We start from the raw sequence: 26,138 nt of genomic DNA, 5'->3' as shown, positions 1-26,138 counted from the left end.
AATTAGGATTTAACTGTTTCACTAAGGGCAAAACCCATCATGGCTACCAATTTAAGCCTCTAAAAGGCTATAATACGCATTTCTTCCAACTTAAAATCTGTTAATATTTCAATAAACATGTTAATTTGGGATCAAAATTTTTACTTCTCAATTATTCTATTTCAATCTCTGAAATATGGAAGAACACAATTTTACGTAAGGCCAAAGACTGGGAAATCTAAATACAGTAGACATTTCTCTACAATGTTTCACTTCAACGTACAAAATCGTTTAAAATGCCTTCATCTCCATACGCATACACACAAAGCCCCATGTGATAAATGAATTTCCATTTTGAAAATTATGTCTACTTTGGTTCAGAAACTCTCATTCAATAAAAACCCACACGGAGATAGTGTCCTTTTCCCTTAAAACTACGAGACAAGATTCTCCCTGAGCTCGCGTTTCTCCCCTCCACAGATTTTAATTTGGGGGAAAGCGTAATATTTCAGATTAAATGACAACTGTGATAAAGTAAGGGGGAGAATCCTTTAGTATCAGCCAAGTGCCGCAATCAACTTTTGAATTTGCTCAAAGTCTCGGACGCTACATTAATTGCGAGGGAGCATTAACAGAGCGTTTAGTTGGCCCATTAACTAATTCTTAAGGGCAAGGTCCAGTTAAACTTAGCACAAGCAGGAAAACGACCAATAAGTAAAACCCGGTTCCACCGAGTCGGCATCGCCCCAAGCCCGACAACTGAACTCGCCCCTTTTCTGCTCAGCTGCCTCGGGACACCGCAACGCCCTAGCAAGGCCCTCCCGCCCCAAGGGCGCCTGCGCAAATATCCGGAGTCAATTCCACCCTTCCTTAGGCTAGGCGACGCGAATGGTTTTGAAATTGTCAGGTCACGCCTCACTTTAAAAATCATTAGGTATGACAAAGCACACCAGAACGACCACTCACCGAAGTGGTCCTAAATGCAAGCGACAGAATTTAAGCTTCCTCTCAAGACTTATCTGATGCTGCCGGAAGCGGAACTACCCGTGCCGTTAAGAGGTGGGTACTTATGGGGACTGGAGCGCTTGGGTCACGGAAAATTAGAGTGGATCGTTTGGCTTCTGCCGGAAGTTGTTCCGCCCGGTGAGGTTTGCGTGGGAGACCCAAGGCGGGCGAAAAAGAGGCGTGCCCAAGCTTGGCTAGATGTAGTAGTGCGGTGCAGAGGTCTCTCTGTGTGGTCCTTCAGCAGCTGCTGAAGAGGGAAGACCCACGTCCACGCTCACAGCTGGAGTCTCTTGACCCACACCTCCCTACCGCCCCCGGCATTAACGGAGAAACCGAGACCTGCAAGGGCTCGGCCATCTCCAGCAGCTCGCGTGGCGACCGCAGCGTGGCAGGTGAGAGCCCCGAGCCCGAAGGAGCCCTGACATGCGGAACCTGGTCGCCCCAGGTTGGCGGCCCTTGCTGGACAGTGATTTGGTCTCCGGGCGGCTGTGCGGCGCCTCGGCACGCACTCCTCTGAGCGCCAGCGCCGGAGCGGAGGGCAGTGTGGGCGTGGAGGAGTGACAGCACAGTCCGGAGCGTCTTGTCGCCTCTTCATTTCCCCTCCTCCTGCTCCTCCCTTGCTTCCCTATTTCATTTCTTGGGGTTGAGAAGCCAGAGGGTTCAGCTCAGCTGGCAGGGAACTGTCGAGCTGCTTCTGGTACTCCAGGCTGCGAGCTCGCTCCACCCGCGTAGGCAACCTCGAGTTTGGGCACTGCTGCGGACAGAGGTGGCTATTTTTATTTTCATTCCTCAGTCTTTATCTCTTTGCTCCTCTGCGCCTCCACCCCCACTGCCAAAGAACAAAGGCTCCACGCGTTGCAGCATTCCAGTGTCAGGACGGAGGCTGCAGGTCGCTGCCGCCCCTCAGCGGTTGGAGAGGGTTGCCTGCTCGCGCGCTTCGAGCCAGGTGGCGACCATTGCATCTCACTTACTGGGTTCTCGGCGACTTCCTGGGAGTTTGCGACCTTTGTAGTCGTGTGGGTAACACTAGTCTTGCTTTAGCGTGCTGGGAGGCTTAGCCGTGGAGATAGGAAATGTGGCTGATTTAGCACCCAGCATCCTTACTCCACACTGGCATAGGGTTTTGTTTTGCTTTTGAAAATTCTTCAATGAAAAATAAAGTTTTTGTTTCAGGCAAACAGAATAACGATAACTGCCATTAACCGTGCCAAGTGTTTTACATGTTATCTCCCATACACCTCAACAATTCCGTGAGGTATATTAGATTATTATTCTCATTTTATTTAATTGTTCAGTTTATTTATTTAAACTATTATTTGTTTAAACTGGACAATTGGCAGAACATTTATTGATCACCCAAGTAAGTACTGTGCACCAAGTAAGTGCTGGGAAGATAGATAAAGTAGGTCCTTGTTCTCCAAAAGCTCCCACACAACCAACTACATATAAATAGTATTATGGAACTATTAATTTTCTTAAGTGGAAATGATATTGCTATGTAGGGGGATGTCCTTTTTAGGAGATGCATACTAAAGTATTTAGGAAATGTGTTGATGTCTGCAACCTTCAAATGGTACAGCAAACGTGGTATGTGTATGTATAAATAGAGAGTAAATATGGCAAAATGTTAGTAATTGTTGAGTCTGTTGCTGGGTAGATGGGTGTTTATAGTGAACTGTTCTTTCAACTTTTCTGAATATTTGAAATTTTTTCATAATAAAAAGCTGGAGAGGAAAAACCCTAACTCTAATGGAAACAGATAATTTGGATACTCCAGAATGCTTTGTGGAACATAGAAGATGAGAGAGGGTGCTGATGTGTGTTTGGGACTGGCAGAGGTGTGATAGTTGTCAGAAAAGCATTCACTGAGGACTTCCCAGTTGGTTATTGAGGGAGAAATAGGAACTTTCAAGGAGAGTAGTGAATTCCAGTTAGAAGGAAAAGCAGACTCAGCAAAAAGATATTGCATGAATGTTTGAAGAAGAAAGAAATTAATGTGAAAATTGTGTGGAACTTGGCATGGTCCTTTTTGTATAAATAATTTTGTAAATGATGCTTGGCTGCCTTTGCCACCCTGCAGAAGCCTATTTAATAACCTATTATGTAGCTGTAGTAATGGATCCCTGGAAAGGAGTCACCATTTTTAAGTGTTTCCACTGGAAAATGCTTTTAGGATTTCAGGAAAACTGGTTGTGTGTCTGTGTTCAGGCTGAGCAGCAGAAGCTGGGACTCCTATTTTCTCTGATTTGGGGAGCAGAGATTTACTAGTTCATAGTTGGGCTCCTGAGAACCTATAGAAAGGGCTACAGTGATGGCTTGCAAAGATTTTAAGTTTAGCTAAGGGAGGTGGTTCTGAACACTACATTGGACCGATGGATGATCCAAGGTGTCGTTTTAAGAATTAGGTAGCTTTGACCATGACCATTAAAGATGTGAAGGAGATGACTGTTTATTTCAGGCACTGGTGTCCATGAGAGTCTCAAGCAGTGTGGTAAGACTGGAAAAAAAGTTTAATGAGGTCTTTAGCAGCAGCAGTGGCAAAGAGAAGTTTCTGTGGCTTCATTAAACGGGAGGTGAATAGGTACATTCTAAATGGAATTGTTTGTATTTGTTCTGTGCCAGTTTAGTTTAGCTCAGAAATCTGTCTTAGAGCAACAGCTAACATGATATATAAACAGCTAACATTTACTGAGTCCTTACCATGTGCTAATTGCTCTGGTGTCTGATTGTCATTTAATCTTCAAAGCAATCTATGAGATTTATCATTCCATTTTACAGATGGTGACTGGAGAGTTTCAATAACTTAGTTAAGGACACAGAGCTGAGCAATTATGAGAAAAGTTTCTAAGTTTTGTCAAAGTGTAGAGCAATGGTTTTCAAAGTGTGATTCCCTGACCAGCAGCATCAGTATCACCTTGGAACTTTCAGGAAAGCAGACTAATGACCCCGACTCCCAGTCTTTTTAGTTCAGTGTTTTAGCAAGCCCTCCAGGTGATTTCTGATGCTTGTGAAAGTTTGAGAACCACTGCTTTGAGTGTGGATACTTTAGTAGCATCGTACAAATTTCAAATTTAGAAATCAGGGTTAGGTAGTATTTTTCTTTGGCACAGATTTAAAGAGACTCCCAAACCTGGCCGCACATCCATTTGTTAAAATATAGATTCTCTAGTTAGGAAATGCTTCAGAAAATTTGTGGTAGGTTTAGTAACATGAGTTTTTACAAGCATCCCAGAAGACAGACTCAAGTCTGTTGTTTGAATAATGCAATATCTTTAAGGCTAAATAATTACATATTTTGGAATTCATGACCAAGGATGTAGTTTGATCAAAATGTTGAATAATGTGGAAATGCTATATGCATAAACTGTATTTGGTTTAATTATAATGAAATGATGGACGTTATGTACTTTAAGCATTTATAAAACGAGAAAAAGGGCCATGTTTACTGTGATTTTGTATCATCAGCACTCAATACTGTGCCTTCTATAACAAGTGAAAAGTATTTGTTGAATAAATATATTCACTTCAATAAATAATCAGCAATATTCATTCTGTTAGTTTTGCACATTACATTAGGAGCTTGGTTTATAGAGTGCCTGTAGAAGCTGAGGTTTATTGAGTGTTTAGTATATGCTAAACACTTATGCTACTCAGTCGTCACGGAATTACAGGGTGTTATGATATCCCCTTTTTTACAGATGAAGACACTGAGACCTAGAGAAACTAGCATAATTTGCCTGTTACATAGTGACAGATTTAAATAAGTATATCTGACTCCAAAAGTTGTGCCCTTCCCACTATTGAAATATTAGAGCTGTTTTTAGATGGGACGAGTGAGAAAGTAAAAAGAAACCAAAGGGTGTTTGATAACAAAACCAGAACTGAGGTCAGCTTATACGCTGCCATCAAGTTTTATAGCAATTGAAAGCTTTTGTTGTTCTTTTTCAGCAAGCATCTTGTATATATAAAACAGTGCAAAGGGAGTAGGAGTGAAGGGCATTTATTTACTTAGTTTTTAATTGTGGTAACGTTGGTTTATAACATTATATAAATTTCAAGTGTACATCGTTGTATTTTGATTTCTGTGTAGATTATATCATGTTCACTGCCCAAAGACTGATTACAGTCCGTCACCACACACATGAAGGCATTGATTTGTAAAATGAATTATTGCTACTTTTATTCTTTACTCACAAACTGTTTTAAATTTCATAACACTGTGTAATTTTAGTTATAAAGATGGATAAAATCAAGCCTGGTTGGGTAAACTAGTTTTCATGTTTCATGGGAAGCCCCCGGTTAAACTAGAATTAGATCTTTAGGAATAGGACTTTTGGAGTTATGCTTTTCAATTGTATCTTGCATATCATTCAACTCTTCTTAAGAATATTTGATCAAGTAATTTCTTATATTACCAGTAATCAAAGGAAGCATTTGATATGTAGTCTTGGTAGGTAATTAGTTCTAATATGAGCAAGGAACACGTACATGTAAACAGCTTTAGTAAAAAATATTTTGAGGTTGTATCACTGTTATATGTTAATTCTTAAACTGATGTTCATGGACATCGGTTTATGTGGAAGAGTTTGGATGTCAGTCAATGACAAACAATTGCTTGTAGGATTTAGTGCACATGTGCATTTTTTTTCTGAGGAGAGGACCCATAGATTTTATTAGATTTGCCAGAGAGTCTTTGACTTCTAAAAGTTTGAGAGCTGCTGTTATAATGAAATCTACTTTTTGTTCTGATCTTCTTTTGTTGATTAATATATGAGACCAGAAAGCCAAATGGTTATTTTCCTTAAAAAACCTGTTTACAAACTGAACTTTTATAAATTGAAGCCTTTCTAAAATTGATTTAATATAATTTCAGGTTAATGTATAGCTGTCAATGGTTTTTAAACCCACATTACATTTTATTCTTTTCCATTCCATTCAGATATTACTGACCTATGTACAGAGGGATGTAGCTTTTAACATAATTTTGTTATAATTTGAATAATTTTCTTCTAATTTGTTAGATATTTTTGGGCTTGAGAAATTTAGTGTGTAGTTGTTATTTTGTATCAATTTGTCAAATTGCTAAGATGTATGTTACTGAAGATCAGAGTCTTAATTTCTTAATTTTATGGAAAAAATGTGTTTTGGAGGTATGCGTCAAGTTGTTGATACTGATTTTACAAGTGTCATTTAAAATTATTTTTACATGAATATTTTAAAGTTCTGTCTCCAAAATTATTTCTTTCATTTCATTTTAGGTAAAAAGATTGCTGTATCAACTCATGAAAGCAATAGCCTTACTGTCTTTGTCTTTTAAGCTGCATCAACAATGAAGCAATGATATCTGAGAAGGAAAGAATGTTTGCCAACTAACTGTCATCACAATTTTCAAGTGGCTGTATAAGCAGAAGCAAGCTGCAGCAGACCTATGTGTCAGCTAGTATAGAGAGAATGCTTTCTTCTGCGGCTGTTTATTTAGAAGCCGTTTTAGTATAGCACATTTAAATTATATTTCTATCAAATGAAATAAAAATGAGTGAAGCCCCCAGATTCTTTGTTGGGCCTGAAGATACAGAAATAAACCCTGGAAATTATCGACATTTCTTCCACCATGCAGATGAAGATGAGGAGGAAGAGGATGAGTCTGTAAGTGTTTGCTTGTTTGGTGAGAGAAGACCAGTAAGAGATAGACTTTACTGATCACTGTTAACGTGAATTAATACTATTATCTGAAATTGTGAAGATGTTTTTCTCACATAGAAATTTGTTGGAAATATTTTAAACTGAAAAAGCATATTTTCTTTCATGAGTAACATTACTGAATCTATGGTGTATGAAGAAATACAGTTGAGGGTTAGACTTTTAAGTTGTTTAATGGGCCTATTTTGGTATCTTTCAGTGATGTGCCTAGCATGACACAGACTTGGGTAGAAAAAGTGGCTATAAATCAAAAGCTTTTCTTGTGTATAAAAGGACGTAACAAATAGGTCAAGATAAAGAAGTAGAAGGAAATAATTTTAAAGATACTAAAGAAGGACTGCTTAACCAGCCTCATTAGGTTTGTCATGTTGTCAGCACAAGTGGTGGTTGACCTGAGGATATCCCTGTTTTTTAACTATTCAGTAGTCTTTAAACTGTGTGGTTAGAAGGAGAGGCTACTCAGGTATCTACAGGTGTGTGTGTGTAAGTCTTGTTCTCTTTCTGATGTCATCTGTTAGAGTGTATATCCATACAGGATCTTTAGGAATAACACACATTTATTATGTTCGTTTTGCTATAGTTACATTAGCCCAATCTTTTGCTTTTTCATCATCGTTTTCCCTTTATAAGTAGAGATTGCTTTAGTCTGAGAACTGATTTAAAATATAAACTTATAATATATTTGTTTTTCTTATTTCCAATTGGAAAGAGAATTTTGTTTTAAAAACAAAAACCTGGGGCTAGCCCCATGGCCGAGTGGTTAAGTTCCTGCACTCCCCTTCGGTGGCCCAGGGTTTCGCCGGTCCGTATCTTGGGTGCGGACATGGCACCACTCATCAAGCCATGCTGAAGGCGGCATTCCACCTGCCACAACTAGAAGGACCTACAACTAAAAATACACAACTATGTACCTGGGGGCTTTGGGGAGAAAAAGGAAAAGTAAAATCTTTAAAAAAAACAAAAAACGAAAACCTTTATATTTGGCAAAAGTAATAAAAACAAACCAAAAATAGTTATTAGATAACTCTTTAAAAATTCTTTTTCATAGTTATTTACCAACACTTTTCACAATGCAGTTACACATGTCTGAAATGCAAATCAAACTGTCACTCATTTAAAACCTATCCTACCCACCCACTTCACCCCAGGAAAAAAATAATGATTTTCAAGCTTATCTTACCAGCCAAAATTTTTCTTCATCTTAAGTCTTATCTAGAAGTCCAGTAAGTAAAACATAAAAGCAGAGCTTCTCCGGCTGACTTAGACGAGAAAGTACTACGGGCTCAGGCTCTACTACCCTTGCCCTTTTTCTCTAGGGTTCTTCTGAACACACTGTGAACACTACTGCTAAATCAAGTCCAGCCTTCTTACATATAAGAACTTTTCTCTCGTTTATATCTACAACTGTAGTTGTCTCTCATCCCTTCTACCTTTTATGTTTTAGCAATATCAAATTTTTTCCCCTCATGTTCCATCCCATTGTACCACACCGCCATGCTGTTGTAGGTACTTCTTCATCTCTATGAAATGCCCTTATTTTTGGGTGCCTTATGAATTGTTTTTCATTCTTCAAAACCCTGCTCAGATTTCGTGTTGTTCACTCTTCCCCCTCTCCTGCTCTTTTCTCCGTGAGAAACTCAAACACTTCTTCCTCAGTACTGTTTCTATACCTTGACATCTATACTTGTATTCCATGTATCATAATGTACTGTATCAATACTGTGTTCCCCTTTAGAGTCAAAGTATTTTGAGAACAGGTTGTTTCTGTATATCTAACTCGCTAGCACTTAGCATAGTTCTTGGAATATCGGTACTAATTATATTGAGTTTGCATTCAGGATACATAGGTGTCACTTTTGAGGAACTTGATATAGTTCATTTGACCTATAATTTGGTAAAATGATTTGTCCCAGATCATTCTCCTGTTTTAAAGATTTCAAAGATGTAAATTCTATTTTAGACATTAAATCTAATAAAATAACTTAGATCTGCTTAAAAAATTATTTTCATGCTTCTGAGGTTTTACCTAATAGGAATGTTCTCTAATTTTGTCTTAATATAGGTTTATTTGTACATTTTAAACTTGAATGTTTCCAGTTTATCTTAGCCAATGAACAGATATTCATTGAATAGATCTATAGTTAGTAAACAAAACTTAACATATTAGTCTTTTTATTTTAACTGTAAAGCAGCATGAAATGTTAGGTTGAGTTCTTTTATTTGGAGAAATCTACTTTAGGAACATCATAATGAGCTATGTCGAGGCTTTTGATCAGAAAAAAATTGAGTAAGGAAACATAAAAGGGAGGTTTTATAGGATTACAGGTTAACCAGGGAGGTTAGGATTTACGGTCTGTTTGATTTACAGTCAAATCCAATACCAATTTGAACTCTAAATTTCATATGAGTTAGAGGAGGCAGTGAAGAAATATAGTTCTCAGTTGAAGAAGAATAACGATTTAATTCTGATGTTATATCCAATTTTATTCTTAGATTTATAATAACATAAAGTCTGGTAAAATACTTTTGAGCAAGATTATAATGTCATAGGAAATATATAAAATATCATGGAGGAGAGAGAATTGAAATGAAAAACTGGTCACGCTTTAGATATTCGATAAAACTCTAAGCACCTAACTGCGAAGACCTCAGAATGAATCTTAAGTAATTTTATAAACCCATGAGCTACTCATAAGTTATTATTTCTAGATCCTGCTTTTTTTAGTTTTAGGCTAAATCATGGCATTTGAGCTGTAACGTGGGTACAAGAGATGACCAACACCATTAAACAGGAATATCGAGTATGACGATTAGGTTGTCAAAGAACTGACACCTCTGTTAGCAATGTGGCTTTCTCCAAAATTTCCTTCCAAGTTGTCATTGGTGACCACCTAATATTCAAGCTCAATCTACAAAAATAGTTTAATACTGTATAGCTTTGTAGTCAGAACAACATCATATTTTAGGCAAGATAATTTTTTCTCACTTTTATTGGCCTTTTTACTTAGATTAGATACAATCTTGCCCTTATTTGCCCCTTTCTAGTGTGAGGAAGGTAAATAAATGCTAGAGACAGTTAAAGAAGGAGTACTTGTTTAAGTTTGAAATCTGAATGAAAATAGTAACGACATCTGAAAGTTTTTTTGTTTTAAAATTTTTTCCACACTTTTGTAGAAAGCTTGTTTACTATAACAATGACATAATTTTGAAAAATGCCTTTTTTGGTTGATGTGTTACTTTTATTGATTCATGACATGCCTCATCTACTTCTCAGAAAGATGTAAGATTGCTGTACTTTGGAGTTCTTGTGAAGTCAACCTGAGTTTTTGTTTCTTTTCTGTTTTAGCCACCGGAAAGGCAGATTGTGGTTGGAATATGTTCCATGGCAAAGAAATCCAAATCCAAACCAATGAAGGAAATTCTTGAACGGATCTCCTTATTTAAATACATCACAGTAGTAGTATTTGAGGAGGATGTTATTTTGAATGAACCAGTGGAAAACTGGCCTTTATGCGATTGTCTTATTTCTTTCCATTCTAAAGGTATTAAAGAATGGGGAGGGAAACTCCTTTATCATTTCTGATTATAAAACTAATACATATTAATTGTAGAATATTAGGTAAAATAGAAAAATAAATTTAAACTCACCCACTGTCACAGATAGGTGATGTTATTTCGATATATATCTTTCCAGTCTTTTTGCCTATGTGGTTTTTTTTTTTCTTTTTTGAGGAAGGTTAGCCCCAATCTAACATCTGCCACCTATCCTCCCCCTTTTGCTGAGGAAGACTGGCCCTGAGCTAACATCCATGCCCATCGTCCTCTACTTTATATGTGGGACGCCTGCCACAGCATGGCTTGATAAGCATTGCATAGATCTGCACCCGGGATCCAAACCCTGAACCAGCAAACCTTGGGCCACTGAAGCAGAACATGCAAACTTAACCACTGCATCAGTGGACTGGCCCCTCTATGTGTGGTTTTTTTTTTTTTTTTTTTTTTTGAGGAAGATTAGCCCTGAGCAAACTGCTGCCAGTCCTCCTCTTTTCACTGAGGAAGACTGGCCCTGAGCTAACATCCATGCCCATCTTCTACTTTGTATGTGGGACGTCTACCACAGGATGGCTTTTGCCAAGAGGTGCCATGTCTGCACCTGGGATCTGAACCGGCAAACCCCGGGCCGCCAAGGCAGAATGTGCACACTTAACTGCTGTGCCACTGGGCCGGCCCCTCTGTGTGTTTTATAAAAACAAATTTAGTACTATAATATATATTTAATTTTTTCACTAATTATATCATGAGGTTTTTTCCCCTCCATATCATTCTTCAAAAACTTGATTTTTAATGGCGTTGTAGTGTATCATTGAGTGGATATACTATAACATATTTAACCGATAGCCAACAGGTGGTTTCCAGTTTTCAATATTAAAAAAAAAGGTTGTGATGAACTCTTTGAATGTATATCTTTGTTTTCAACTCTAAATTTCTTAGGATAAATTCTTGAGTATTTTAATCCCCTATGCTTTTGCCATGTAGAAAATGTTCTATCATTCCTCATACACATATTCATACTTTATTTCTTACGAACTCAATATTTGAATTTTAGATTTTACTTGCTATCATTTATAAATCAAACTGAAATATCAATTAAGCTTAAGTATGACTTGATAGTAAAGTATTAGTTCATAGTAAAGTCCACTAATCAAACTTATTGTTAAGTGTATACCTGAAAAGTTAGAAGAATCTGTGAATTAAGTGGATTTCTCACTAAGAACTATAATTTAAAAGATGTGTGCTCAATTATAAATGTATTCATATTAAATTGTTCTCAAAATATGTAGTCCTGAGCTGTGTTAAAGTCTCGCTTTAGTTAGGTGTCCAAGAAGCATCTCCATCAGCAAGAAGGGGATGGAACGTGGCTGAGACTTTTTGTGCTCCCATAGCCTATGTTGATTTTCATTATTTCATAAAGAAGCCAAGACCTGGTCCTTACAGACTGAATCCCTCATTTCAGAGAATCTTAAAATTTGCTTATCCTTGAGGGTAAGGTGTTCTTCCCTTACTACAATATGGTTCTTCCAATAAAAGCTGTTTGCCTGTAGGAACTAGGTGCTATCTAAGGTCACATCCCATGTGCTACCTCTTGGTAAGGAAAAAGTTCCTCTGTAACAACAACAACAAAAGCAGGAACTGACTGTGTAGCTGTTTCCAATTTCCTGAATCCTGTTAGGAGGCTTCGATTCATAGACGTTGAAACGTCTTTACAAGTGTTGAATTCTTCTGAGAGTCTTTATGAAACTTGAAGGGTTTGTAATTTGTGGCCAATGATTCTTGGTATGGAGTACTTCTGTTTAAATCTTAAAAACTAACAGGAATTTAGCAGTAAATTTTTAACTGACGTAGCTTTCTGTTTGTTTTTTAAATTCAATATGCTTTAGTATTTTCTCTACTAATTATTCTGATAATACTACAAAATACAGTGTCTTTACAGGTGTGCTCTAGTGTACTATAGTTAAATGCTAAAGTTATGCGTGCTTGCTGATTTTTACCCTTTTCCTTCATTAAAATATTGTCATTAAAGGAATAATAATAGTTAACATTTATTGAGCACTTACTATGCCAGGTGTTGTGCTGTTTTATATACACTCTTATTTAATTCCTCAAAAGATCTACTACAGAAGATTGGTATAATATCCGTTTATAGCCAGGAATCAGGTGCCAAGAGATGTTAAATAAGTTTGCCCAAGGTCGCATAGCTAGTGAAAGATGGAGCCAGGATTTGAACCCTGGTTTATGCTCTTAACCTCCATGGTACGCTGCCTCTCTTAATAATATGTATTGATGGATAAGATTGGAGATTTTTAGTGTCAAAACAGAGAGTGAAGTATAATCATTAAAATTCTTTAGATTGTTTTTTGGATTTCTTCTTGCTATATCTGCCATTCAATTTGTTTTCATTGTAATTAGTAACTTTACCAAAGTCTAGAAATTTTAGGGAGTTAACTTTTGATATCTTAACATTGACCTAGTAACAGCAAGCATGATTCTACTCATATATTTTATATTTTAAGCATATTTGTTGTATGAATTGATTTTTGTTTTTGCTGCTATTTTTAAAGATGCATAAATTCTTTGAATTAGCAGCTCATTTATATGTATAAGCATCGAAATACTTAAGAAGAATTGTATATATTTTTTAAAAATCACCAGGTGACTGTGATACACTCATGTGTATAGATTTCTGTTTGTATATGAGTTAATCTTACCTTCTGTCAAGTGACTGAATAAACAGGCAGTGACTAACGTGTCAGTGCTCTAAATTTGGTTATATAACCACTGGCTTGCTGTGCCTTATCAATCAAATTAACTAGGAAAAATAGGATTTTTTAATATCTAAAGTTAAATCAAGTTTTATGTATGTTTTATTCCATGCTTTATATAGACAGCAGTTATATGCATGATGAAGTTAATCTTTTATGGGAAGTGGTGTAAATTCAAGTTGATAAAGTTATAGATGTCAACTTACCTTAAGATTGTACAGAATATGTTAATAATATGTGTTCTTAGGATTTCCACTGGACAAAGCAGTTGCCTATGCAAAACTCAGGAATCCATTTGTAATCAATGACTTGAATATGCAGTATCTCATACAAGATAGGTGAGTGGTGAAGTTGACTAAATTAAGGGAAGGAAAATTAACATTTATTTAGTATCTATAAGCTGACCTGACATCAGGTGTTTTCATATACATTAATTCATGGTATCCTTGAAATGATACTTAGATATAGGTATTTATACACAGTTTTACAGATGTAGAAACTTGAGAATCAGGAATGTCAATTTGTCCAAAGTTACAAGTAGTTCCACAAGTAGTGGGACAAGGACTTAAACCAGGTTTAATTTCCAGAGCCTACTAAATCATTAAAAATTATGAACAATTGTTCTATCATGTGACTGATAATGAAATTAGGGCTTTACTCATTTAACTAAATTTTTTTAATGGTGAAGTGTAACCATTTTGAAAAATATTTCGCTATATATCTTTGCATTCATTTAACAGGCCAGAAGCAGGGATTTCTAAGAGAAATTGTAAAATATGAATGTATTTGTGTATTTGATTTAATTGATGTTTCACGCTGATGAGAACCTTTCTGATTTCACCAACATTCTATTTGTGTGTTAGCATTACAATATAAGGTTATATAAATTAAAATGCTTTATAGAGATAAGGCTTTATAGTTTTTTTGTACTTCTCTTTTTATTTTTTTCTCTTCTTCCAGATAGTAACATTATTAATATCTAAAATTTTAAAACATTTTTCCAAGGTTTACATATTAATAGGTGTTTATATATTATAAATATAAATATGTACACACATATATAAATGCATATTCATTTCAAGAAGTTTGGAAAATAAAAGCATAAAGACATGTATTTAACTCTGCCATTACATCTACCATATTTTTTCATATAGAAAGCAATACATACATATATTTGCATTTTACAAAATTAGGATCACTTTTATAATACTGTGAAAATTTTCCCAAATTTGTAGAGTATAAGGTTTTTAATGGTTAGGTAATATTCTGTCATTGCAGTATAGCAACTTTTTTTAACCATTTTCTTATACATTTACATTCCCAGTTTTAAAAATTAGTATTTTAATATTCCACAAAATGTATTGTGCATACAATTTTGTTCTAATTGCTGAGTATTTCCTTAGAATACCTTTTTTCAATATTTTAAATGACTTAATTTGTTTATTTAAAAAATAAAAAGAGTATACATGCCTTTTTTAGTGGTAGAACAGTAGTAATATACTTTATGAACAGTACAATAATATACTTATTGTGAAATAGAGCAATAAAATAATAAGGATGTTTTCCTTTTCCTTCAGGAGAGAAGTATATAGTATTCTTCAAGCGGAAGGTATCTTACTTCCTCGTTATGCAATTTTGAACCGTGACCCAAATAATCCCAAAGGTAAGAGTAAGAGATTGTAAGCAGGGTACCTTCTGTCACACAACATACTTTTGAACCACTTCCCATGTACTTAAAGAAGTCATAGTGTTCTATTCAGGTTTTTTTTAATGATCCAAATAAACATGCATTATATTTAGTTAAAATGTGACACTACGAACTAAAAGGCTAACTAATAATTTAGGAGTTGTATGTCCTATTTTTGTTTGGTCTACATTTGACGTATCTCTGAGGATCAAAGAATTTTTAAATTACATATTTGAATATTTGTATTGACTGGGGGTAAACAAGTGATTCATCTATGACTGTTGAACTACATCTTAGTAACTTCATGCTGGGATGCTGTGATTAAATTTCTAATGACTAGGAATTTTGAAATATTACTATCTATTAGTATTTTCAAATACCTTTGGCTTCATTTTCCTGGTAATCCAAAACATAGCTCCTAAGCTATACATAACTTAATCTACAAAAGCCTTTTCTATCTTAAGATCTAAGATTCTGATAATATTTTCGTGAATTTTGATGACTTGATTGTACCTTAAAGAAACTTCTGGTAAAATCCAGGTAAAGCATTTATTATCTGTAACAGGAAACTTTTCTTGTTTGTCTCAAGGTGAAAAATTGACTTCCTGGTTGGATTGCTTATTTACTCTGCATATAGGTTACTTTTCCAACTAAATAGTTTCATGTTTTATGGCATCTATGTTATGAATGATCCCATATGTTTTTCAGAAGATGATAGCATTATGGAATTATTTCTCAGTTTTTCCTATTGGCATCATTTCGTATCTCACCTTGAATTCTGTGGGATGATAGGGTGAAATGGCAGGTCCATAAGATTTTGAAAAACAACTATAGTTCCTAATGCGATATATTATAAATGTTGTTTGCATAAATAGTTTTGATTCAAATCAAATCAGTACATTATCCACTATTACTTTTCTTTGTAATCAATATTCTAGTATAAAACATCCTCAATAATATTATATCTAGATAATGTACAATCTGTAACTTTTCTTGCTATTATGTTTGATTTATAGAATGCAATCTGATTGAAGGGGAAGATCATGTAGAAGTAAATGGAGAGGTTTTCCAAAAGCCATTTGTAGAAAAGCCAGTCAGTGCGGAAGATCACAATGTTTACATTTATTATCCAACATCTGCTGGTGGTGGAAGTCAAAGACTTTTTCGAAAGGTAACCTTTGTTATCCTAGTGAATGTTGTTCTTGATACATTGTTGTATGAATTTTACTAAAGGCAATCAAGTATTTAATAATACTGCATTTAAATAAGAATGTATCATTTAGAGATAAATTAATAAAGTTGATATACTTTGTTAGAAAAGCAAAGCATCGTTTTGGTTACACAATGTTGCTTATGCAAAATTGGTACCTACAGAATACCAAGAAAATTACTTGATTTTCCTTCTACTTTGCATTTATGTATCTGTTATATAAGAAATTCAGGAAAAAAAAATAAAAAATAAAAATAAAAAAAGCGGGCTGGCCCTGTGGCTGAGTGTTTAAGTTTGTAGGTTCCGCTGCAGTGCCCCAGGGTTTCGGTTCAGATCCTAGTCGTGGACATAGCACCGCTCGTCAGGCCACGTTGAAGCGGTGTCCCACATGCCACAACTAGAAGGACCTGCAACTAAGATATACAACTATGTACCAGGGGGATTTGGGGAAATAAAGCAGAAAAAAAATAAAATAAAATAAATAATAATAAAAAAAAGAAATTTCAGATAAAGATCAGCAGTCTTTTAGAAAAATGGTCCCCAAAATAGGTAGTTCATAGGAGTAATACCGATAACTTTTATATACATAAAAGTATGCTCAAAATTGCACCCATAGTAAAATAAATGCAAATCAAGTCTAAAAGATAATAACATTGAATTACTTTTTTGGATTAGCAAAGATCAAAAAGATTGAGATAGTCAGAAAACAAGCACAAATCCAACCTGGCAGAAAGGTAAATTAGTATAGCCTCTTAGCAACGTAATTTAGCATTATATCAGGTTTAAAAATGTATATACACTTACAAACAACCATAGAAATGTGAAGTAAGAACACAATTTTAAATCCATGAGAGCTGCAAATATTAAGAAGTCTGACAATACCAAACATAGACAAAGATATGGAGCAGTGAGAACTCTTATACATTGCTGGAGAAACTAAATTGTTAAAACAGTTTATAAAAGATTTTGGCATTATCTTTGTAAATTGGATATGAGCATATTCTATCACCTAGCGATTCCACTTCTAGTATAGACCTTAGAAACGCTCTTGCACACATGTGCCACAGGGACACTTCTAAGAATATTCAAAGCAACATTGTTCTACTAGCTAAAGCTTAGAAAGCAACCTAAATATACATTGATAGGAGAATGACAGAATTATGGTGTATTTATACCATACACTATATATGGAAAATTCTATAGTAGTAAAAATGAACAAACTAGAGTTACATGCAGCAACATGGTTGAATCTTAGAAACATTATTCTTAGTGTTCATTGTTTTTTATGCTGTTTAACTAACACGTAAGTTACAATTAGAGCAGAAAATAACATAGGATCAACTACATAGTAAGTTTTGTTAAATATTTGTGGGTTGAAAAAATTTTTGGAATATCTGGTATGGAAATAGATGGTTAAAGGGTTATATTATAAAAATGAGGGGAATAATGTAGTTGTCATATTGATTTTTGATTTTCAGATTGGCAGTAGAAGTAGTGTTTATTCCCCAGAAAGCAATGTACGGAAAACAGGCTCATATATATATGAAGAGTTTATGCCCACAGATGGTACTGATGTTAAGGTAAGATTGATCAAAGTATATTTTAATTTTGTATTTAGAGTTTACCAATGATCTCAGAAAAAGAGATTACCCTTTAATTAGCTATCCCTAACCTCTACTCTGTATCTCTTTCTTTTTAGCAAGAGATTCTTAATCTCTTTTGGACTGTGAATGCCTTTGGCAATCTGAAGCCTGTGGACCCTTTTTTTAGAATAATGTTCCCAAATGCTTAAAATAAAACATACGGGATTACAAAGGAGACAAATTTTGTAGAAATGTAGTTATCAAAATATTTAAAAACCAATTTTGTGATACAATAATATGTATGCTTCTTTGAAAGGACATTAAGTAACAAAATATAGTGGGTAAGGGTCTAATAGCCACCTCAGTTTCCAAGCATTGATTAACTTAAATGTTTTTTTGAGATCTGCAACAACTGTAGTGTGATATAAAAATATTTGTGATTTCTGTTGGTGAAAAATAAGGTCTTAATTGCTTTACCTTCAACCAGGCTCTGTCTACACAGAGTGTTCTTTCTAAGGGTGTAAACCTGATCGTGAACCTCTTCTTAAAAATTCTCTTGTGGATCCTCATTGACCACAGGATAACAATCAGATTCATAAGGCTGGCATACAAGATATTTCACAATCTACCTTCTTTCTGTCCTATGGACCTTGTTTCTTACAGTGTAAACCATACCAAATAACTTACTCTTACCTGAATATGTCATGCTATTTCATGCGTCTGACTCCGTCTGTGTTTATTACCTTTGTTTAGAGTGCCCTTCCGTTTCCTGTCTGCCTTTGAATTCATGCTGTCCCTCACCTCCCCCACTCCTTTTTTAATCTTTTTTTGGGCAGTTATTTCCATCTAAAATGTTTTTGTGATTATTTGTACCTTTCTTCTGTTAAACTAAAAGCAATTTGAGAGGGATCACATCATCTATATCCTAGTATTTCCTCATAATGCTTGGTATAACTTTCTGTAAAGAATGAAACCTCACTTTACCAGTTTTGCCATGAAATTAGTTACTTATAACCTCTTTCAGTGTATTGAAAATTTTGGCGTGCAAAATGGAAAAATGTGTGAAAGAATAGTCTGGAAACTGAAGTATTTTTTATTGATTATTCTTTCCTTTGAATTTGTTGTCTGCTGTATTTTTATATAGATATTTTTAAATAAAATATACGTTTAATTTCCATGAAAGGTTTATACAGTGGGTCCAGATTATGCCCATGCCGAAGCTCGAAAATCTCCAGCACTCGATGGCAAGGTGGAACGAGATAGTGAAGGAAAAGAAGTAAGATACCCTGTTATTCTTAATGCACGAGAGAAATTAATTGCTTGGAAAGTCTGCCTTGCGTTTAAGGTAAGATGTTATACAGGCCATATAGACCTTTGTAAAAGGAATTCTAATTTTCTTTTTTGAGTAAAAGAGATTTGGGCTTATAATTGGAGAAGTAAGCTGAGAAAGTGAGAGTGGTACATCTGAATGAGTTATGTACTTTTCAAAGGATTCTTATTGTGCCAGTAATAAAAATGTATAATAAATGAAGGCCTTTGTTTCTCTATATTCTTTTTGTATTATATAAAAGGGACTTTGTCCATTTTATTCAGAAATTAAAATTACAGAGGAAAACTTAACTAGAACAGTAGAGTTAACCAGTTTTTAGGGGTATTGTTTAGCATATTAAAAACAAAACTGGTTACAAGTATTATTTACTCATAGAATTGATAAACGATATTTTTGTTGAATAAAAAAGTCCTCAGTAGTCTTCTAGCCTTGGCAATTGATCCTTTGTCCTATTTTGTGATAAAATATGTGCGTGAAAGCAATACAAATACATTTCTCAAAGAAAACTTTTTACTTCTCACATTTGACTAATTCCTTCAATTAATCTATATTGTTAAGTTTTTACTACCGTTTAGTAAAGATTTAAATAGGAGTAGTACTGCTTGCATCTAATAAAGGATAAATTACCTTTCGGAAGCCTTGCCTCGGATATGTAACTTAAAGACTGGTGTATAATAATGGTTATTAAATAATAAATTCTTTGTGTCTTTATAATTTGAAGCCTCTTTTACAGAAGGAATATTAGCCTGAAAATGTATTTTAATAACTTTATATAAGTCATTTAAATTTTGTAATACCAGACTTAAATCACATTGTAGTAATAGTAGTAATATGTGATGATTTGAATAGAAAATGTAGAAGATTAGAAAATTCCTGGAGCCTGAGCAGGAAATTCATACCTTTCAACTGTTTTCTTCTCCCAAATAAAGTAAATTTGTTTGGGGTGCTCACAGGTGTAGTTGTGGGGTTTAAAAGATATGGTTGTCAGGATTTAAAAGATTAATAGGGATAATTTGACATTTCTTTTGGGATATGTCTTTTTAGATTAAAGGGATATAATTTCTACAAGCACAAAGTTTATCAAAGTCTTTAAAATTTTTTACTTTTATTTTTTAATGAAATGTTAATTGAAGAGCTTCTTGATACCATATGTTATGTTTGTGGCCTCTCTTGTCTCTTAAGCTTTATTCTACATCTGCTTCATAGTAAGGAAGTTAAATAATCATATGGCATGTGTTATATATTTTCAGAGTATTCAGGTTATAAATAAGTAATTTCTTTCATTTTTTACTTATTATGAAGTAAACTAATAACCGGTAATACACTTTTAGCCATTTATATAATTTGATATGTTCCAATAAGACTGGAAAACTGCGAATCCTAATTCAAATGGTACTTTAAAGTTTATAATTTATTTTAAATAGCAAACAGTTTGTGGCTTTGATTTGTTACGGGCCAATGGACAGTCCTATGTCTGTGATGTCAATGGCTTCAGTTTTGTGAAAAATTCCATGAAGTATTATGATGATTGTGCAAAAATACTTGGGTAAGAATTTTTTTTCTCTATATTTTTTCCTCTTTACCATTGTTATAGCTAATGAACACTGTTTATTCAGAAACCAAATAATTGTAAATGTCAGATGATAAGATTTTGTGTAAGCACTCTAGAGTAGAAATTAGTGTTCATAAAATTACATCCCCAAAGATGATGCCAAATCCTGGCTTATACTTTGGGTTATCAAAGACAGATTAGTTTATGACCAGTATAGATAAAGCCTTAAAAGAATTTTAACTTCATAGATTTAGGAATGCTGTAACAGTGATTTATAAAGTGATTATTGATAAAAACAGCTGATTTATTAGATTACTTTGCTCCTAAATTTTTTTTTTTTTACAAGAAAGATTTGCCCTGAGCTATCAGCTGTTTCCTCTTTTTGCTTGAGGAAGATTGTCCCTAAGCTAACATCTGTGCCAGTTTTCCTCTATTTTGTATGTGGGACGCCACCACAGCATGGGTTGATGAGTGGTGCTAGATCTGCACCCAGGATCCAAACCTGCAAACCCTGGGCCACCAAAACGGAACGCGTGAACCCAACCACTACGCCACTGGGCAGGTCCCTTCTGAAGTTTTTGCTATATAATTATAGTTCAGAAAATTTCATTCTTTTACTTAATGGCACAAAATTAACATTCATAAAATAAGTAACCAGAGTAAAAGAGAAATATTTGGAATTCAGGATTCTTTTGAATGATGCTGCTTTCTACAAGCATGTGTTACTTAAAGATAATCTCATTAGATTATCAGGTGAATGTAAGAGAAATTATTGCATATGAGAATGCCATCTTTATTTTCTTTGATCTGTTTTCTTATACCTTGATTTAGAAGACTCACAAGACAAGCTATTTTAAACCATTTCAAAGTAAAAATGACAAAGCCATAAGAAACTTACGCTTTAAAATGTATTTTAATAATTGGAGTCAGCTTTTATAGTATATTTCAAAGATTCATGAACTTACCCTTAACCTGAAATTTGGAAGAGCTTACTAAATGTCAGCATGAATAAATGCTAAATTTAAATAAAATAAAAAATGTTTTATGTATTTAAGCATGTCTTCACTGTTAACATTTTAGTAAAATATAATAGAAATTTGTTAAAAAAAAAAGAACAATGGTATTTAGAATAGCTTTATAGGTGATCAATAAACTAGTAAGAAATGATCAGTGGCCATGCAGAGGAGACAGTCCTGGGTTTTAGAATCTATGTAAGTAGATATGATGCAATTATAGTGATTTATTTGAATCCAGTGTGATTTATGTTTTTAAAACTAAAGTAAATAAGTAACTAATTCCAAATTCATGACATCCCATTAGTATGTTCTGATACATCAATTTAGAACTGCTGATCTAGTTTTTCTTGATCAGGATTGATTCTTTAGGTTGCTTTTTATGTGCTGTTATCATCACTCGATACTTTGACTTTCACTCTTATGGCTCTCTATCATTTGTCATTAAATATCCAATTTTGTCCTAAAATGAACTAATTTTTAATTTTTTTCTTTTTGTCTTAAAGCAATATTGTAATGCGAGAGCTTGCTCCACAATTTCATATCCCATGGTCAATACCCTTAGAAGCTGAAGATATCCCAATTGTACCAACTACTTCTGGAACTATGTAAGTTTGAATATTTTAATTTAGAAACTGCTTGGGTCTTCCCCATCAGTCTGTGCTGTTACAATAAAGGTTAAATTTCTGAATGATTATTAGACACTTTACTGTGTATGTTGTATATGATTCACTTTGCAGGTAGAGAAATAGATTATATGTTTTTATAGGAGTCCGTCTAGACTAAAAATCTTTTCTGTTATTACAAATAAAATCCTGGAAAGTGCTTGGATAATTGTAGAACTATTGAATTAAGCTATAAAAATAAAGGAGGTGCCAACAGGTGTATTACTTAAAGGTTCATAGTCAGTGGTCACACAACTTTGGTGCTCTCAGCATGTAAAGAAGAAATATAATTATATCTTGAGGTAGGTTAATTAGACCAATATTGTCAAAGTGTTTCATAACATTCAACTAGTGAAAATTACTACTTGAAACTTACCAAATTCTTCATATTTACAGCTTAGAGATTTACATTATCATTTTAAGTATTCTGAACAAGTCCTGATTAGGGTGAGGGAGGACCAAAAATATTTAATTTTGTTTTTAAACCAGTATTTCCAAACTTACTTAACACAAATTTTGGGGGATAACTTATTAAAATCCTTCAGGGTGTATTCCGAGGCTCAGTTTGGCAAACACTAAATTATACCCTAGCATTCTTCCTAGGACAGTTTTATCCTCTAGTAATTTGAGTTTGAAATCCTTGTTCTTCTTACATGGGCAAAGTAAATATAGCACCTATCAATAAAGCTTAATTTTGTTTGGATTTATTGAAATCTCAGTCTATAGTGATCTACAGGACAAGTATTTAATCAAGTTTTGGGATTGCAGTCCATTTCCTTTTATCTCAGAGTTAGCATAGTTATTTCCAGAGAAGAAGCAGATATTGTATAGCTTAATATTACTCCCCCTCCAGCTTCTTAAATTCTTTTTAGGATTTGATTTGATAAAATGGACTGGTTGTTACAAGTACTATTCTCATGGGGAAGATCTTGAAATGGTAAAAGATAGCTTTAAATAACGAGATGTTGCATTAATTTGAATTATACAACACAAATCTTTGTTAGAAAATTGAGAACATATTTTTTTTTTATTTTAGGATGGAACTTAGATGTGTCATAGCTGTCATACGTCACGGGGATCGAACACCAAAACAAAAAATGAAAATGGAAGTGAGGCATCAAAAGTATGTTTTAAGGGGAATAATTTAACACTCAGGAGATAATTTAAGATTTCTGATAGGTGATTAGCTATTTTGATTAATACATCATATAGAAAAGCTGTTTACCACCATTTCATGGCCATTAATATTTAAACCACTGGATGCAAACAAAGCCCATTTAAAATAATTGTATATATCAGCATCTGAAAATTATTGTGGCAGTATCCATAGATGATCATCAGTCTGACCTGGCTTTCATTTATTATTGTAAAGGTGTGCTGTTTAATCTTAGTTTATTATTCTCTTACGTTGCTTTCTGAGAGTCATTAACCTCTCAACCTTCCAGAAGAAAATTGGTGGAATGAAAGTTTATGTTATTTCTATTCGGTATTTGATTTGGAGATAATAAAATTTGAAACCCTGAGCTATTAAATATGTGTGGAAATGTATTTTTAAAATATTTATGTGTATATAATGACTTCAGCGAATATATTTTGTATTATAATCATATGTTCAATTTCCATCATGAGTAAACTTTTAAAAATAATCTAGTGATTATTAGTTTGATATGGTTTAGGAAAATACTAAGTTTTATCATTCAAAGTAGAGGAGCAACATGGTATAGTAAAAGATGACACACAGTATTTGAAATCCCTAGACCCCTGAGTTCCATATCTGTCATTTATTATAACTGATTTTTTTATGTATATGGTGGTAATATTAATTATTGCAAACAACTAACAGTGCTCTGTCTTTTTTACAAGATTTTTTGATCTTTTTGAAAAGTGTGATGGATATAAATCTGGGAAATTAAAACTCAAAAAGCCAAAACAATTACAGGCAAGTGCATTTGATTTCTTACTGAGTTTTAAATTGCTAATGGAAAAGTTATATAAAAATTCAATTCTTTATTAATTTATTTTGTAGGAAGTGCTGGATATTGCACGACAACTTCTTATGGAGCTGGGGCAAAATAATGATTCTGAAATTGAAGAAAACAAGTCAAAACTTGAACAACTTAAGACCGTGTTAGAGATGTGAGTATCTTTTTTAAATCCTTAATTTTGCTAACTACTTGTAGTACTCTTTTTTGGTATGTGTGACTTTTCATGTTAATTTCCTTCACAGTTTGATCTGTTTGCTCTTATCACTGTAGCTGAAGAGAAATTAGTGAAACTCTAATGAGATTTTTATTTTCACCAGTGTGAAAATAGATTGTTATACTGAAGGTTATTGTTTTAGTTTTACTTTTAATTTTGGTGAGAAGATCAAAATTTGGATCTCCTCTAAAGTGCTACTTAGACTGAAGGCCACATTACTAACATGACCACAGATTCAGTGCTGCTTGAATAAAAAACAATGTTGATGTTTTAATCAAGTGAAATTGGTACCACCAGTATTCCTGTTATAAGCTTTACGTAATTTGGCCACTTACAATCTTATTTCCTTTATTTATTTATTTTTTTTAAAGATTTTCTTTTTTTCCTTTTTCTCCCCAAAGACCCCTGGTACATAGTTGTATATTCTTCGTTGTGGGTCCTTCTGGTTGTGGCATGTGGGATGCTGCCTCAGCGTGGTTTGATGAGCAGTGCCATGTCCACACCCAGGATTCGAACCAACAAAACACTGGGCCACCTGCAGTGGAGTGTGCGAACTTAACCACTAGGCCATGGGGCCAGCCCCCTATTTCCTTTATTTTTTAAGCACACATACATTTATGTTTTTATATATTTCTATACTTTGTCATATCTTCAAAATTGTCTAAGTTTTGTAGAGAAACTTTTTTGTGTTTTCATTTTTAATGGGGTTAGAATGACTAGCTATGGTACAGATTTTCTGCTAGTATATTTTGAAGAATTCAACAAGGTAATTACAAACAGAAGGGGACATTAATATTTAAGATGGATTTGAGCTTTTCTTTAGGAGTTCACATTGAACGCTTACTGAATATTGTCCATTCTCCTTGCCATTTGTCAGGTATGGCCATTTTTCTGGAATAAATCGTAAGGTCCAGTTAACCTATCTCCCTCATGGTTGTCCTAAAACATCTAGTGAAGAGGAAGGTATGTCATTATTAATGCCTGTTGTGTTTTAATTACATGTAGGGACTTGCTACTCATCGTTGATTATCTTTGGGCTTTGTTCTGTCTAATAGTTTACGGACTGGCATGCTGAATAAAGGAAAAGTAAAGTGGAGTTTTGTTAACTGTGCCTTCTATCTTTTAAATAAAGTATAGATTCTGTATCCTTTAAGTAAAGGATAGATTTTATTAATTTGGAAACTGCTTTTGGCTTCCCTTTTACTCTGAGGTTGTTTCAGAAAGTTTATTTATTTATAACTTGATGTTACTTAATGGGTCCCTTTCTTCCTCTTTTGGTATAAGAGGGCAGAGTATACAGAATAAAGCTCAAAAAGTATGAAAAGACTATATGAAAAAATACACAATCAATGTGTTTCTAAAATGGATATTTTCTTCCACCCAATAAATCAGACTAAGCACTTAAATAAAATTAGTCTCCTAAGAGCAGTCAGCACAAAAGTCCATAAATTTATCTACCTTTCAAAAGAAAAATGGGCAGGGGTTGGAGGAGCCGTTTCATGGAGAGTTGCAGATGCACAATAAAATAATGATAACAGTATTTGTAATCAATCACTCTTGCCTATGACATCGGCAAAGTATTTTATTCTTTTTTCAAACTGGTAATGAAGAATGCTGATGAGACAGGATTTCAGTCTACTGGTAGGTGTATAAATTGAAATAACTCTTTGAAAAGTAATTTGGCAATATATGTATGTGTCAGAACTTCAAAAAATATTCGTATGCTTTGACCTTAATTTTTCTTAGAAGAATCTACCCCAAGGAAGTAATCAGATAGGGAAAGATTGATCAATGGCATTATTTATAGTAGCAAAATTTTAGTGATTATCTTCACTGCAAACACAAGTTTGATTATGTTGACCTTTATATATTTATTTTAAAATTTGACATGTTGC

General features: G+C 34.1%; 2 protein-coding genes across 53 annotated transcripts in view; one reads left to right on the top strand and one right to left on the bottom strand.

The window, feature by feature from the left end:
* Positions 1-1,094, bottom strand: part of GIN1 (gypsy retrotransposon integrase 1) — a 32,765-nt gene extending 31,671 nt beyond the window's left edge. For all 3 annotated transcript variants that reach the window (XM_005599524.4, XM_070234518.1, XM_023617923.2), the window contains exon 1: positions 946-1,094. The gene's annotated coding sequence lies outside the window, so the exon portion shown is untranslated. The remainder of the gene's footprint in view (positions 1-945) is intronic.
* The window catches only part of PPIP5K2 (diphosphoinositol pentakisphosphate kinase 2), a 67,456-nt gene continuing 42,072 nt past the window's right edge, over positions 755-26,138 (top strand). For 30 of the 50 annotated variants that reach the window (XR_011425657.1, XR_011425661.1, XR_011425660.1 and 27 more), the window contains exons 1-14: positions 1,145-1,376; positions 6,243-6,630; positions 10,031-10,226; positions 13,252-13,342; positions 14,582-14,667; positions 15,708-15,862; positions 17,380-17,481; positions 18,668-18,829; positions 20,239-20,360; positions 21,886-21,987; positions 23,081-23,167; positions 23,908-23,983; positions 24,071-24,180; positions 25,121-25,206. Coding sequence is in view for 45 of the 50 variants with exons in the window: in XM_023617919.2 (XP_023473687.1) it covers positions 6,517-6,630; positions 10,031-10,226; positions 13,252-13,342; positions 14,582-14,667; positions 15,708-15,862; positions 17,380-17,481; positions 18,668-18,829; positions 20,239-20,360; positions 21,886-21,987; positions 23,081-23,167; positions 23,908-23,983; positions 24,071-24,180; positions 25,121-25,206 (1,489 nt within the window). In the remaining 5 variants the exon portion in view is untranslated. Of the gene's footprint in view, positions 1,039-1,131; positions 1,751-1,851; positions 2,001-6,242; positions 6,631-10,030; positions 10,227-13,251; positions 13,343-14,581; positions 14,668-15,707; positions 15,863-17,379; positions 17,482-18,667; positions 18,830-20,238; positions 20,361-21,885; positions 21,988-23,080; positions 23,168-23,907; positions 23,988-24,070; positions 24,181-25,120; positions 25,207-26,138 lie in introns of those variants that run through there. The other 20 variants (XM_070234514.1, XM_070234489.1, XM_070234512.1 and 17 more) reach the window with 5 other exon arrangements.

Source organism: Equus caballus, chromosome 14 (assembly GCF_041296265.1).
Source record: "Equus caballus isolate H_3958 breed thoroughbred chromosome 14, TB-T2T, whole genome shotgun sequence".
Taxonomy (NCBI): domain Eukaryota; kingdom Metazoa; phylum Chordata; class Mammalia; order Perissodactyla; family Equidae; genus Equus; species Equus caballus.
This window is presented reverse-complemented; position numbering and strand designations above follow the sequence as displayed.